This window comes from Muntiacus reevesi, chromosome 13 (assembly GCF_963930625.1).
Source record: "Muntiacus reevesi chromosome 13, mMunRee1.1, whole genome shotgun sequence".
Classification (NCBI taxonomy): Eukaryota; Metazoa; Chordata; class Mammalia; order Artiodactyla; family Cervidae; genus Muntiacus; species Muntiacus reevesi.
In genome coordinates, this window is record NC_089261.1 from 59,956,539 (window position 1) to 59,970,195 (window position 13,657).

General features: G+C 40.9%; 1 protein-coding gene across 1 annotated transcript in view; it reads right to left on the reverse strand.

Annotated features, from left to right (window-relative positions):
• The window catches only part of PRMT9 (protein arginine methyltransferase 9), a 31,913-nt gene that overhangs the window by 2,910 nt on the left and 15,346 nt on the right, over positions 1-13,657 (reverse strand). Inside the window, exons 7-10 of the mRNA XM_065904879.1 lie at positions 13,279-13,471; positions 10,613-10,796; positions 7,411-8,128; positions 1,535-1,688 (exon numbers count right to left, since the gene is read on the reverse strand). Of these exons, the coding sequence (XP_065760951.1) occupies positions 1,535-1,688; positions 7,411-8,128; positions 10,613-10,796; positions 13,279-13,471 (1,249 nt within the window). The remainder of the gene's footprint in view (positions 1-1,534; positions 1,689-7,410; positions 8,129-10,612; positions 10,797-13,278; positions 13,472-13,657) is intronic.

The following is a 13,657-nucleotide window of genomic DNA, read 5'->3' on the forward strand; positions in this document are numbered from 1 at the left end:
TCCAGTTCTTGCCTGGAGAATTCCACGGACACAGGAGCTTGGCGGACTACTGTCCGGGGGATTGCAGAGTCAGACACGACTGAGTGACTAACACATTCATACAGTAAGTGGGGCCTTCCAGGTGGCTCAGTGGTGAAGAATCCACCTGCCAATGCAGGAGATGCGGATTCGATCCTTGGGTCGGGAAGATCCCCTGGTGGAGGAAATGGCACCCCACCCCAGAACTCTTGCCGGGAAAGTCCCATGGACAGAGGAGTCTGATGGGCTATAGTCCCTGGGGTCACAAAGAGTGGGAAAAGCCTGAGTGACCAAGCACACCACAGAGGAGGGGACGAGACAACAGCTCAGGAAATGAGCCAGCGGATTAGGACACGTAGAATCGCCCAGCGAGCTTATGGAGCCTCTTGGGATGACTGGTCATACGTTGAAGTAAGGCCACCGTCAACATATTCAGCTGCAGGGGTACCAGTGTAGAGAAGGCAGAAAGTTGGGTTTAACCGAGGTGGGACTGCCCCCAGGCCAGCAGAAAAATGGCAGCATGAACCTGTATCGACCATGGAATGTAAGCTGTTAACGAAAGGAGGATATGAGGTGGGAGGCAGGGTGAAAAGATGGCAGGATTAAAATATTGTAGATTCTGATGGAATCAAAGAACTGTTGATGGTCAGGATCAAAGAGAAGCTAGAAAGACAGTAGAAGGTGGTATTTTTGGACTACAAACTTAGGTCTTCTGGTAAGTACATTATCTTTATTAAACTCTCAAAAAAACTGAGATTAAATAAACTCCAAAACTTTAGCCTGCTCTGAAAAAATCATTTCCTCAAAAAATTTATATTTGTTGCGCAAATACTGTTCATGGAAGATCTAACAATGCATATTCAAGAGCCTACTACCACCTATAGGCTTTAGGTATCACTCCTTTAATTTAGTACTCAACACCCCACTTCCCAAAATGCTGTTCTGGCTTACTCAGCAGATTCCACCTCTTTCCCAGCCCAAACCTCTTCCCTAGACATTCCATCCATTCCACAATTACAACTGACCGATTCTACTTTGCTGCTGGTACTTTTGCCAGCACTGTATCCTTGTTTTCCAAACAGTAAGTAACCCCTTTTCCTTGAGCTCCTACACTCACTCCTGCTCCCTGCGGTCTGAACGCCCAGACGTGAGCTGCTCCCGCCTTCCCTGCCAGCCTCAAGTCTCCAGTGTGATTTAAGAGCTCATGTTGAGAACAGAGGTCTCCTGGTGGCTGCTTTTTTAGACAAGGATCATAATTTTTCATAAGACTAAACCCGGTACCCTATTTTTCATTTACAACAGCAGTTCAGAACAAGAGTCATAGACTTCTGTCAGGAACAACAGAATTCTTGGCTATACTAAACGTAAGGTTTGATTTTTACCACTAGTAAGTTCCCTGGCTCTAGAAAACTGAGTACCAGAGCAATCCAGCTAAACACAGTGACTACAAACCTACAGAGAGAGAGGGTAGACTGGGTGACGGCCACCCGGCTGAACTTCTTTCCTAAACACTTACCTGAAACTGGTTAATGAAGGGCGCTATAGTGAAGCCAAGAGTTCGCTCTGCCCCCTGGACAGCACTCTCCTCCATCAGCGTCTGAGACTCCACGAGCAACCCCAACATCAGCACGTGCTGGGGAAAGATCCTGCCTCCAGACTGGAGCAGGCACCTGGAGGAAGGACAGACGCTTTAAACAGCATCCTGAGTCCCTACATTTTATAAACATCAGTGACTAAATCACTGGGGATCTAAGACAGTGTACAGTGTAACCATCTCTAGACTGGTAGCTGGCTGGTAGTTCACCATGGCAGACTGGTAGACCCCCTGAGAAGTAACCAGTGAGCTGGATGAGTGCAAGTTTTCAGGTTCGGGAAAAGTCATCAGTGGCTATGAAAACTAGAGGCTGAAAGTTTAATTAGGACAAGGATATTTAAGAGTCTCAAAGTTTCACCCCCATAAATGACTTTATTACAAAGGGAAAAGAGCAAGTTGAGTGGAAAAACCTGATGGATACAACTTAAACCAACTCATCTAAATTCAGATCCACAGATCTAGGATAAAGCAACATATATGCCTCCTAATGTGACCAAACTTGTGTGGTATTCCTCTCTCAAATGAATACTCTGACTCTAGTAAGAAACATGGGGAACGTTCCACAAAATAAAAGGCCTCCACTTTTCGAAACTGTGAATGTCACGAAAGGCTGAGGAACTGTTGCAGAATAAAGGAGACTAAAACTAAATGCAATGTGTGGCCCTGGTTTGAATTCTGGACCTATGAAGGGCATTACTGCCACAAGTGGTGAAATATCCGAGTAAGACTTTGTTTCCCTTAGATATCAGTACTATGTCCACATAGATTTCCTCATTTTGATAAGTGTGTGATGATTATATAAAATGTCCTTTTTTTTACAAAATACACACTGCAGTATTTAGGGGTACAGGAATATGGTATCTGAAACTTTAAGTGTTCAGAGAGATAATAAAGCGTATGTGGGCAATACAGTAACAATCTGTGAACCTGGATGTAAGGTTCATGTGTGGTTTTTTGTACTATTCTCTAACTTCTCTGTAAGCTTGAAATTATTTCAGAATAAAAAGTTAAACACTGAAAGAAAAAAAAAGTGATTAAAAATCCAAATACTCTAAAGTGTATGAATAAAGAGCTAACAAAACACCTCTTCCTACAATTATCTTGGATTCACTTTCTATTTCCCTGGAAATTCTATAAAGGTGGAATGTCAGCTGAATTATCAACAACACTGCTTATGATTTTTTAAAAAAGTTTTTAAATGTTTCTTAATGGGTACATGCACCTGAACTAGGAAAACTATAAACTACAAATGCCCATTGGGAAGGTACACCACCTCTGGGCTTCCCGGAGTGTGGGGTAACTTGTAGCCACATGTTCCTATTGCTAGAGCTTGGAAGCGATGCCTGTGGGAGAAGTTCCCATCTGAAACATGAGGCGCTCAGGCCAAGGCAGCTCTCACGCCCACATATACAGTCTTGTCTCCACACCCCTGAGCTCTGGGAGGTGTGAGCAGTGTGGGGCGGAGGGCAGGGTCACTGCTGCCATCCAGTGAGAGAGGCGTGGAGGATACGTTAAGGTACTTTAATCATTTGCCACATTTGAAATCAAACGTTAAATCCCTCATCCTTACTGAACATTCCAAATCGGTTTCCACTTGAACTTCTAGACAGGCTGCTACTACAGACAGCTGGACTTCATACTATCATATATACCTTTCATAGTAAGCTTTTACTATTAAATATTTCTAGTCAGTAAGGATCTATTTATAAAAATACAGGACAAAGTTTTTGACCCATACATACATTTGTGCATACCTAAAAAATTAGTTCCTATACATTTCTAAAATTGTGTGCTATGCAATTTTCCTGAAAAGATCATTAAAATCTTGACAAACTATAAAACATCACATTCCTCAAAACCACTTTGGCACTTCGGCTCTTAGTTTCAAATTATTTTAACATTAATTCTGTTTTTACTAAACTGATTATCTCAACCATTTAAAATGATCTAAAACCAGAATATCAACTGAATAACAGGCACAAGACATGGCAACTAAATATAATACAGACCGCTTGATTACAACTCGGGAGGAAAAAAAGCAAAGAGTATTACTGGGATAAGCAGGGGAAATTTTAACACAGACTATCTGTTAAATAATAGTGTTTGATCACTGTTAAGCTTCCTGAGTGTGATCATCTTACTGCGACATGCAGGGGAAAGCCCCTGTTCTAAGGAGACACGTGCAGAGCTGTTAAAGTGAAGGGGGAAGGTCAGAAGGCCAACAACCATCATGGTTCAGCAGAGAAAACAGCCTTGTGTGTGCTGTTCCTTTTCTTGCTTTTTTCTTAAGTTTGACATTTTTCAAAGTAAAAAGCTGACAGGGAAGTTTACAAAAGTTAAACAGGCTGCTCTCGTTAACAGCTTGCCCTAAAGACTAGCTGACAGGGAGCCAAATCATAACCAGGTCATTTCATGAGCAAAGAAACAGCAAAGAAAGAGATGAATCCTGAGTGTCATGGCCTCAGACTGACTGAGACAAGTCTTCATCAGAAGTCAGGAAGATCTGTCTGCACCAAGTACATGATCATTTAAGTTGTGGTAAGTTCTTACATAAATTAGCCTAAAAGTGGACCCCAATGCTTTACTCATTTCCATTATTCCTGTCCTACCAACTCTTTTAGCATTTTGGCTAAAGTTTAGTAGAAACTGAATCTCCACACAATTAGTAAAGTCACATACCTCAACAAAATCACACAGCTCACAATCACACAGCTCTTAAAAAAATCCCAATCCATGCCTTTACCAAATCATATACAATTTTAACATCTCCCTAAAGAATTGAAAAAACTTACCCATTTCCCTCAAATGGATCAAGCTGAATCCTGACAACTCGAGGTACTAAATTTTCTGAACTGAAGTTATCTGCTAATTGTAATCCATTTAAATGAAACCAGATCTAATTTTTCTTAAGATCACAAAGTCTTACATGAGATACTAAGCCACAGCCCTGCATGATGCTTGACTAATTCCCTCCACCCCATACAGCCACAAGAGGGTACTGTTCTATGAAATCAAAAAAGCACGCAGGTTAGTAACAGCCAGCCTTCTAGTCATAAAATCTATAGGAGACAGAACAGGAGGGAGGGTAATACAGTTAAATCACTTAGGGAGTAACCAGAAAATCAGGCTAAACAAGTAAAAAGTACATCAGGGGATACCTAAAAAGTCAGAAAGGTTGGATCATGTACTAAAAGCCATGCCAGAGATAAACACGTCACGAAAGCAAGTATGCAGATTATTTTAAAAGACCAGTTCACACTATTTTAATCTAAAATCCTGTACAAATCCTCCTTAACCAAGTGTTACTAACGGGAATGTGTCTTACTTATGTGTAGATAAAACAGTAACTCCCTGAAGCCCTGCTTGGCTTTCCTGACACGGAATGTTTTGTTGTCACACCAAGGCAGCTGCCAGACTCCTCAGTGGAATCCTCTGCAAAGCCAATAATATTTCTGAACCATCTGTGCCTTCAAGGAAAAAAATAAAAATTGTTCCAACTCAAAAGTCTAACCATAAATGGCAAAAATTCTGAAGAAACTCTTCACTATTTCCTTGTGATCCAACACAAAAGTGTTTTAAAACAGGTTTAAATTAAAAAAACAAAAAAAGTCCACCAAGCTTTTAAACTGTCTCCTGTATTTTAATCTAATGGGACTGAAAACAAAATTAAGAATGAACATTTTAAAACAGTAACAACAAAGAAACTTAATAGTTTGTGAAATGGGTTGTTTTTAATTTGACCTTTCTTTGGGAGGGCTGGTATTCAGTGATGTGACAGATGCCTTTTATCCTTATCCTAAAAACAATCTCGCCTCCCAACCCTGAACTTCATCCTCTTTGACTGGTCCTGAGGCCTCTCTGCTGTCAGTAACTAAAGATGATAATGAAAGGCCTGGGTGAGAGTCTGCACACCACTGGCCCCAGGACCAAGGGAAGCCGTGTCCACCCCCAGAGGAGCTGGCAAGGAGCCCGTGCACAAGCTTATGAAGGGACGGAGCACTGGTTCTCTCCTGTTACTCAGGAGGCGTCCCGAGGGGAGAGGGGGAACCCTGGCTAACAGGCTGGTCAAAGGGTTACAAGCATTTTTTTTTTTAATTAATGTATTTATTCCTGGCTGTGCTGGGTCTTCAGCACAGGCTTCTCTCCAGTTGCAGAGCGCGGGGGGCTGCTCTCCAGTTGCAGCAAACGGGCTTCTCACTGCAGCAGCGTCTCTTGTTGCTGAGGACGAGCTCGCGGGCTCCGGAGCACAGGCTAGGCAGGTGTGGTGCACAGGCCCAGATGCCCTGCGGCATGTGGGATCGTCCCCGACCAGGGACTAGACCCATGTCTCCGTCACTGGCAGGCGGGTTCCTGGCCACTGAACCACCAGGGAAGCCTGCTACTAGCGTTCCGTCGCCAGAGGTGCCACACATCCTGCAACACACTGTCCCTGTCCCACCTCTCCCAAAACACCGTCCCACCCAAGGCACTGGTAGGACCCCTCCCTCTACTGAGAGACACACCAAAAAGGAACTGTAGGCAGCACATAAGTTGTTTCCCACTAAAATAATTCATCAGTCCATCAATGAGTGGATAAGCAAAATGTGACAACATAATACATACAAAGGAACATTATTCCACCTTAACAAGAAAGGAAATTCTTACATGTACTACAACATGGATGAACCTGGAGAACATGATGCTAAGTGACATACGACAGTCTCACACACACACGCAAAGCCGCGTGATTCCAGTCATATGATGCAGAGTAGTCGAACTCAGAAGCAGAGTAGAATGGTGGTTGTAAGCAGCTGCGGGGAGGGTGGGATGAAGAATTACTGTTTAATGGCTATAAAGTTTCAGTTATACAAGATGAAAAGAGTTATGAGAATGGTTGGAAGTAATGACTGCACAATATTAATAAAATATTTATAATAATACCATTGAACTTAGAGATGGCTAAGATGAAAAATTTCATGTTATGTTCATTTTACCACAATAAAAAAAAATCAGAAAAAGAATTAAAACTAAAAATAAACCATTAGGTAAACAGTACATCTTTCCACAGTGATTCTGCCAAATAAGTCAAACCTCATTTGTCTGACAAATTCAGAGAGCTGAAATGCCTTCAAAGGCATCTAGTCCAGGACCCCTCATTTCATAACTGAAGACAACAAGTATTAAATGGCTTACAGAAAATGTTACTCTTTAGGAATTCAGGGACAAATTTGAGACTAGATTCACACCCTTTCAGCTCCTTGATCTACAATCCATCTAAAGTACACTTGTTTAAAATTTTAAGAGAGAGAGAGTATGACTATATATTTCTATGTATGTATGTATGTCAGACCTCTATATCCCTATAATCTAGGGTATGTACAAGTTTGTTTTAAACAATACAAAATGATAGTGATTTTTACTGGTTACCTCACATGAAAAGGTTAATGCGGTTAACAAAAGAAAATGCATATGAAACCTAAAATATAGTTAACTATATAAGCAAATGCTTTTTTCCTGACAATCTGCCTTCTGCTGCCACAATTTGGTAGGCATTCTCACCAGTGCTCCTATACTGTGTGTACACCACAAAAGTTAAAACATATAAATTCAGGGGGGATTCCTTTAGGGGGAAAAAAAAACAACAACAATAACAACATGCACAGAAAAAGAAAGACACGAAGTCACAGGTCCTGAAAAGCAAAGCTTAAGGAACACACAATGATCATGACTCATTCGTGCAGTTATGCTATTAAGGAAATAAAAGACTTTACATGAAGTCTGAGCTCAAATAATCCAAAGGTTGTATTTTTGTGTTTTACCTGGATATTGCAGCCTTTTCCATTATTTCCTGCTGAATGAGTCCAGATGGCTCAATGACATCCAATATAATTATACTCCACAATTTGTCTGATTTTGGCCTTTGCAACACAGCAGACTCATCTTCCACGTGTCTCAACCAAAACTCAAGTGTGTCTTTAGGAAAGTGATTGGCTTCACATATGAGGTCCAGAGTGACACGATGCTGGTCTTTCTCCACAGAACTGTAAGGTTTAACCTGCCCGAGGGTGCCAGCAATCACAGGCAGAACAGAGAAGCCCTCAGACACATCTAACACATACAAAGGCTCAGGGATGCTCCGGTCAGCATCACTCGGCCCACTTTCACAGCTCATCTCCTTATTCTGACACTGAGTATCCATGGCCTGACCCAGTTTCTCCGGAGTCAATGAAGACAACACTTTCTTCATTGCCATTTTAAAGCCTTCGTGGTATGGGATGTTATTAAGCAAAGCAATTTCTGTAGATTCCAATACACACGTCTGCTCCACAACATCTGGCTTACTGGTCTGAAGGTTGGCCAGAGCACTACAGAGTTCAGCCTCATTTCCGAAAGACAGCAAGTCTTTATTCCTGGTAAAACTTTTCCCGACCTCCATCTCATGTTCTGAGTGGAAGACATTGATACTCTGGATTCTTAAGTAACAATCTTGACAAGACACTTCCATCATCACCTGGTCCCCAGGCTTTATCCAGTAGTCTTTATAAAACAGGAAAAAAGGGAAAAAAAATATGTAATCGATGAATGTGAGTGTTTATAAGCCCAAGGATCACACAAACACCTCGGTCCTCCCCCCATGTTTTAAACAACTACAGGAAAGACTACATTTATGGACTTAATTACAATTAAGTGAATTAATCTGTCTTTAAAAAAAACTAGGGAAATGCCTTCAGCTTTACATAAGGAAAAATTGATGTCTGAAGAGCCAATTAACTTACAGCATAGTAGATTCAACAGCTCATTATACGACCCTAACTAACAGCATTATAGTGCTTTTACTGTAATCACTACGCATCATCAATGACCCCATAATAGAGGGTGGGGGAAGGACTATAGGAGACTTCCAATCTTCTTTGTTAACGAAGCCAGCAATAACAAAGATAGAGGAAATTCAGAAATCAATACCAAACCTCACTTTTGCTTAAAGGGACATTCTTTTCTCTAAGAGAAATTTCTGAAAAAACAAGGCAGCATTCAATAGCACCTTATCAGTAATATTTCTTAACTCTAAGTGTTTAGATATTCTTAAATGTTTAGAAATCTGAAAAGGTAAGGAAGGACTAACTCCTACAATACAAACTATATCGTGGACTTCCCCGGTGGTACAGCGGTTAGGAATCTGCCCTCCCATGCAGGGGACACAGGTCCGATCCCTGAACCGGGAAGATTCCACACGCCGCCGGCTCTAAAGTCCACCACTACTGAAGCCCGTGTGTCTAGAGCCTGCACTCCACCACAAAAGCAGCCACTCAAAGAGAAGCCTGCACATTGCAGAAAAAGAGGAGCCCCTCTCATCACAACCAGCAATGAGAACCCAGTGCAACCAAAAATAAATAAATAAAAGTAACAATAATAAAAAGACTGTATTGTCCATGAGCTTTCACACGTGGTAAAACTTTATAAAGTGTAAACATAATTGCACTTTCTTAGCCATCAAGCCCGTTGAAAATACAAGTTGCTATTCTTGTGTTTACACATTTAAAATATCCTTTCCCTAAGGATTTTTTAAAAAATACTAAGTTACTGAGAATTAGAACAAACAAACAAAATTTTAAAATGTTACTTATTCAGTGCTAGTCACTATGGTAGGCATTTTACATTCAGTATGTCTAATAACTCCTACAACAATCCTGCAAAGTAGACAGCATTGTCACCGCCTCACTTTTCTTTTTCTTTCTTAGCACAACCGCAACACAGCTCACAGGATCCTAGTTCCCTGGCCAGGGATTGAAACCGGTGCCCCCACGACAGAAGCTGGGAGTCCTAACCCCTGGACCACCAGGGAATTCCCAGCACCTTTCCATTTTTATAAATCACATAACAAAAGCTCTAAGAAATAACCAGCAAGACCAGCAAAGGAGTGTTAGCAAAGATCCGATTTCAAATTTATCTGACTGAGTCTAGAACCATACTCTGCCACAATACTATGCTGATTCCATGACTTAACGGCCTTGCCAAATTAGATCCTTGATGGACAGACTATACAGAAGTAAACATTACCTTCCAGTTATAAAGCAGTAGAATTTTTCTATGTAATACAACTGCTGTAAACTATATTGAACCACATCAAATTACTAGTAAAAACTTTCTTTATAAAAGTTATCTTTGGGACTTTCCCTGGTGGTCCAGTGGCTAAGACTCCACGCTCCCAATGCAGGGGGCCAAGGTTCGATCCCTGTTCAGCGAACTAGATCCCAAATGCCACAACTAAGAGACCCCACGTGATAAAAAAATAAATATATTTTTACAAAGTAGGTAAATAAAAAGTATCTTTAATATAGGACTTCCCTAGGTAAGTTCATGGATTCATGAACTCTAAACTGCAAGATTTTGTACTTATATGAGTGTGCATATTTTTAAGGCCTGCGGCTCCACAGATGCCATCAGATTCTGTGAGCAATAAAAATATTTGCTCTGTAAGTAATATTTCTCCACTGTGTTCCCAAAAAATGGACTAGCATTTCAATCATCTACTCATAACAAGAGTAATCAGAGCCGAAGAAGTGATTTAATGATACATATTTTTGAATGGTATGCAGCAGATTTGTGTTTTAACCTTGTTTTTTTTTAATATTGGAGTACAGTTGATTAACAATGTTGTGTTAGTTCCAGGTGTAGAGCAGTTGTACATATACACGTATCTATTCTTTTTCAAATTCTTTTCCCATTTAGGTTATTACAGAGTGTTCGGCAGCGTTCCCTGTGCACTACAGCGGACCCTTGCTGGTTATCTAGTTTAAATGCAGCAGTGTGTACACGTTGATTTAAGTCTCTCTTAACCATACATATCACTTAAAACTACTTTTAAAAAACAAAGGAAGAGCAAATTTTGAAAGATTTAACCAGTCTCCCTTGACTGGAAACTTCGCATTCAATTTTCTGACTCTGACTCAAATGCTTAGAGGATTACGACAACATTTTTTTTTTTTAAAGAAAAACAACAAAAAGTTAGACAAGGTATACCTGCAAGATCATGAACAGGGTAGACAGCCTGTTCCCAGCACGTTTCCTCACTAGGACTTGTGGATAAACTGTGCTCGTCATCAAGCTGGAGTACAAACCAAACCACGACGGCATCAAGTGTGCCTTCCTTAGTGACGGGGATACCAATCTTATCAAGCTTTTTAGTTGCAAGGCTTTTTAATTCCTGATAAAAAGGTAAAAGGAATAAGAGGATTTTAGACATTTAATACATGCATGCCCCAGTATCACATCACTTCCCATTTCTATAAGTTCTCAGCCCTGCCCAGAACCCTTAGGGCATCAAAATCACAGCACACCTATAACCATCTAAGCATACTGAATGGGAAGATGTGATACACAGTATATGGTAGGGAATACCATGAGTTATTACAATGAGGCAGATACATATGACTGATGTAGAAAAAGTCCATGACATACTGTTGAATGAAGGTAGCAAGTGGTGAAACAAGAGGGATTATTCTATTCTAAAAAATGTGTGTGCGCACTCGTGTGTGTGTGTGTGTGTGTGTGCAGATTAGAAAAGCAAGTCTGAAAAGACATATTTCAAGCTGGTGACCTGGGGAAAGAAGGACCTAGATATTAAAAAGGAAGGTATATACTTTTTCTTCTTCCTTTTTAATGTACTACTAGAAAATGTTAAACAGGCAGATATTACTTTCAAATTTAAGGTCTTAATAAGGTGTTTTTTGGGGGGTTGTTGTGGAGAAGAAACATTAAAATATTGGAACAATGTTGGTGAACGCGTGGAGATTCGGGGAGCAGGGTGCTCTTGGAGACAGCACAGGAGCCCTGCTCGCCTTCGCTCACCCCTGTCCCTATGCACCTCTTCCATGTGACTGTCCCCAAGTTACATCCCTGTCTAATAAGCCTAATAAGTAAAAAGGGTAATAAGTAATGCTTACGAGCCTAATAAGTAACATGCTTCCCTGATTCTGTGAGCCACTCTAGTAAGTCAGTAGAACTCAGATCATTGGAACTTAACAATTCATGGATTATCACTTAGTAAAGAATCCACCTGCAATGCAAGAGATGCCGGTTGGGGAGAGGTCAATTCCTCGGTCAGGAAGATCCACCGGAGAAGGGACAGGTTACCCACTCCAGTATTCTTGGGCTTCCCTGTGGCTCAACTGGTAAAGAATCCACCTGCAATGCGGGAGACCTGGGTTCGATCCCTGGGTTGGGAAGATCCCCTGGAAAAGGGGACGGTTACCCACTCCAATGGAGAATTCCATGGACTGTATAGTCCATGGGGTTGCAAAGAGTCAGACATGACTGAGTGACTTTCACTCACTTTGAAGCACAGATGTTAACCTGGGTTTGTGTCTGGAGACTGAGGAGGAGAGGGGGAAGGGGTAGGAAGGGATGTGTGTAGTCATGCAGGGATGAGGACTTAAAAGAACAACAAAAAAAAATTGTGACACTGCTGTATCAGAAAACAAATGCTGGCAAAGCTCAGCCTCAGCAATGCCAAAGTATTAATTTAGTTCCAGATCACCTCAAAACAAAACAAAAAACCTATTAACAATTAATAGGGGAAAGCTTTTATTAAATTATAAAGATCTTAGGTGAAAATGACACTCACAAAGTCTTCTGTCCCCTGGCAAGTTTCATCTGAAAATCTTAACGTACTTAAGGTCAATATACTTAAACATTTAGCCTTACTTAGAGATCACCAGAGAAGGACTCGATGTAACTTTCTCAAACTCCTTGAGCTCTTTCTCTGCTCAGTGCAGGCCCGCACACACACAGAGATACATTAGGATGATGCCAGCTTCCTGGTTTGCCCAAGACTGTTTCTCAGGAACCTCTCAGTCCTGCGCAAGCCAAGACGGCTGGTCACCCTAACACCAAGACAACTTAAAGATCTGAGTTATGTTTCATGTCAAGGAAAATTGTTAATCTGAAATGAAAGACACAGAGAAAAGCTGGAAGATCTAGGTTATAATTCCTGCCCTTGCATTCATATCGGGGGTTGGGGAGGAATTAACGTAACAGCACAAGGATAATTATAACTGTATTGCAATGCTGTTTTAACAGCAACCTCAGGACTTCCTTGATGTTACAGTGGATAAGAATCCGCCTGCCAATGCAGGGGAAACGGGTTTGATCCCTGGTCTGGGAAGATCCCACATGCCGCGGGACAGCTAAGCTCTCACGCGGCAACTGCTGAAGCCCGCAAGTCCTAGGGCCTGTGCTCTGCAACAAGAGAGGACACTGCGATGAGCAGCCCATGCTCTGCAACAAAGAGGAGCCTTCACTCGCCACAACTAGAAAAAGTCCAGGCGCAGCAACGAAGACCCAGTACAACCAAAAATAAATAAATAAGCGAGCCACCTAAGAACACATGTGAAAGCACCAGGTACGTTGCACAGTCCCAAAACCTTTGGGATTTTTTCCTCTGTATTTAAAAGTAAAGTAACTAGCCTCCAACTAATAAAAATAAATGAAAAATAAATAAATAAATGTTTTAAAACAAAAAGTTTATAAAACTTAAAAAAAAAATAAAAGTAAAGCAAATAATCATTTTCCTTATACACAGTAAGTGGAATCCCATGCATACTCATAAGACTGTCCTATGTATTAACTATTTTAAACAATGCATGAAATTTAACGCTTAAAACCAGTAACTAAATTTTTATTTTTACCTGAAGATTGTTGAAATCTACTGTCATAATTTCAAAGCACTCTGTCAAAGCCAAATATCCTCCAGGAACTCGACTCATCTTCTCGGTTGTATAAGGTTCAATTGTTTCTTCTCCATCTACAGAAGAATAAGCCGGGCTCTGAAATTTCACATTAGTTGGCAAACAGATTCCAGCAACGTCCTTAACACCCACCCTGGTGAGAAGGGGAATGAGAGAGGAAAGGGAAAAACATGGGTTGGTTGGTTTTTTTTTTCTTTTTCTTTTGTAAAGAATCAAGTAACACTGTCTAATATTGAATCCAGCAAAATTAAGCACAAAAATGCAATAAAACATCATAGACAAAGATTTCTTATACACATTAACATACACAATCACTAAC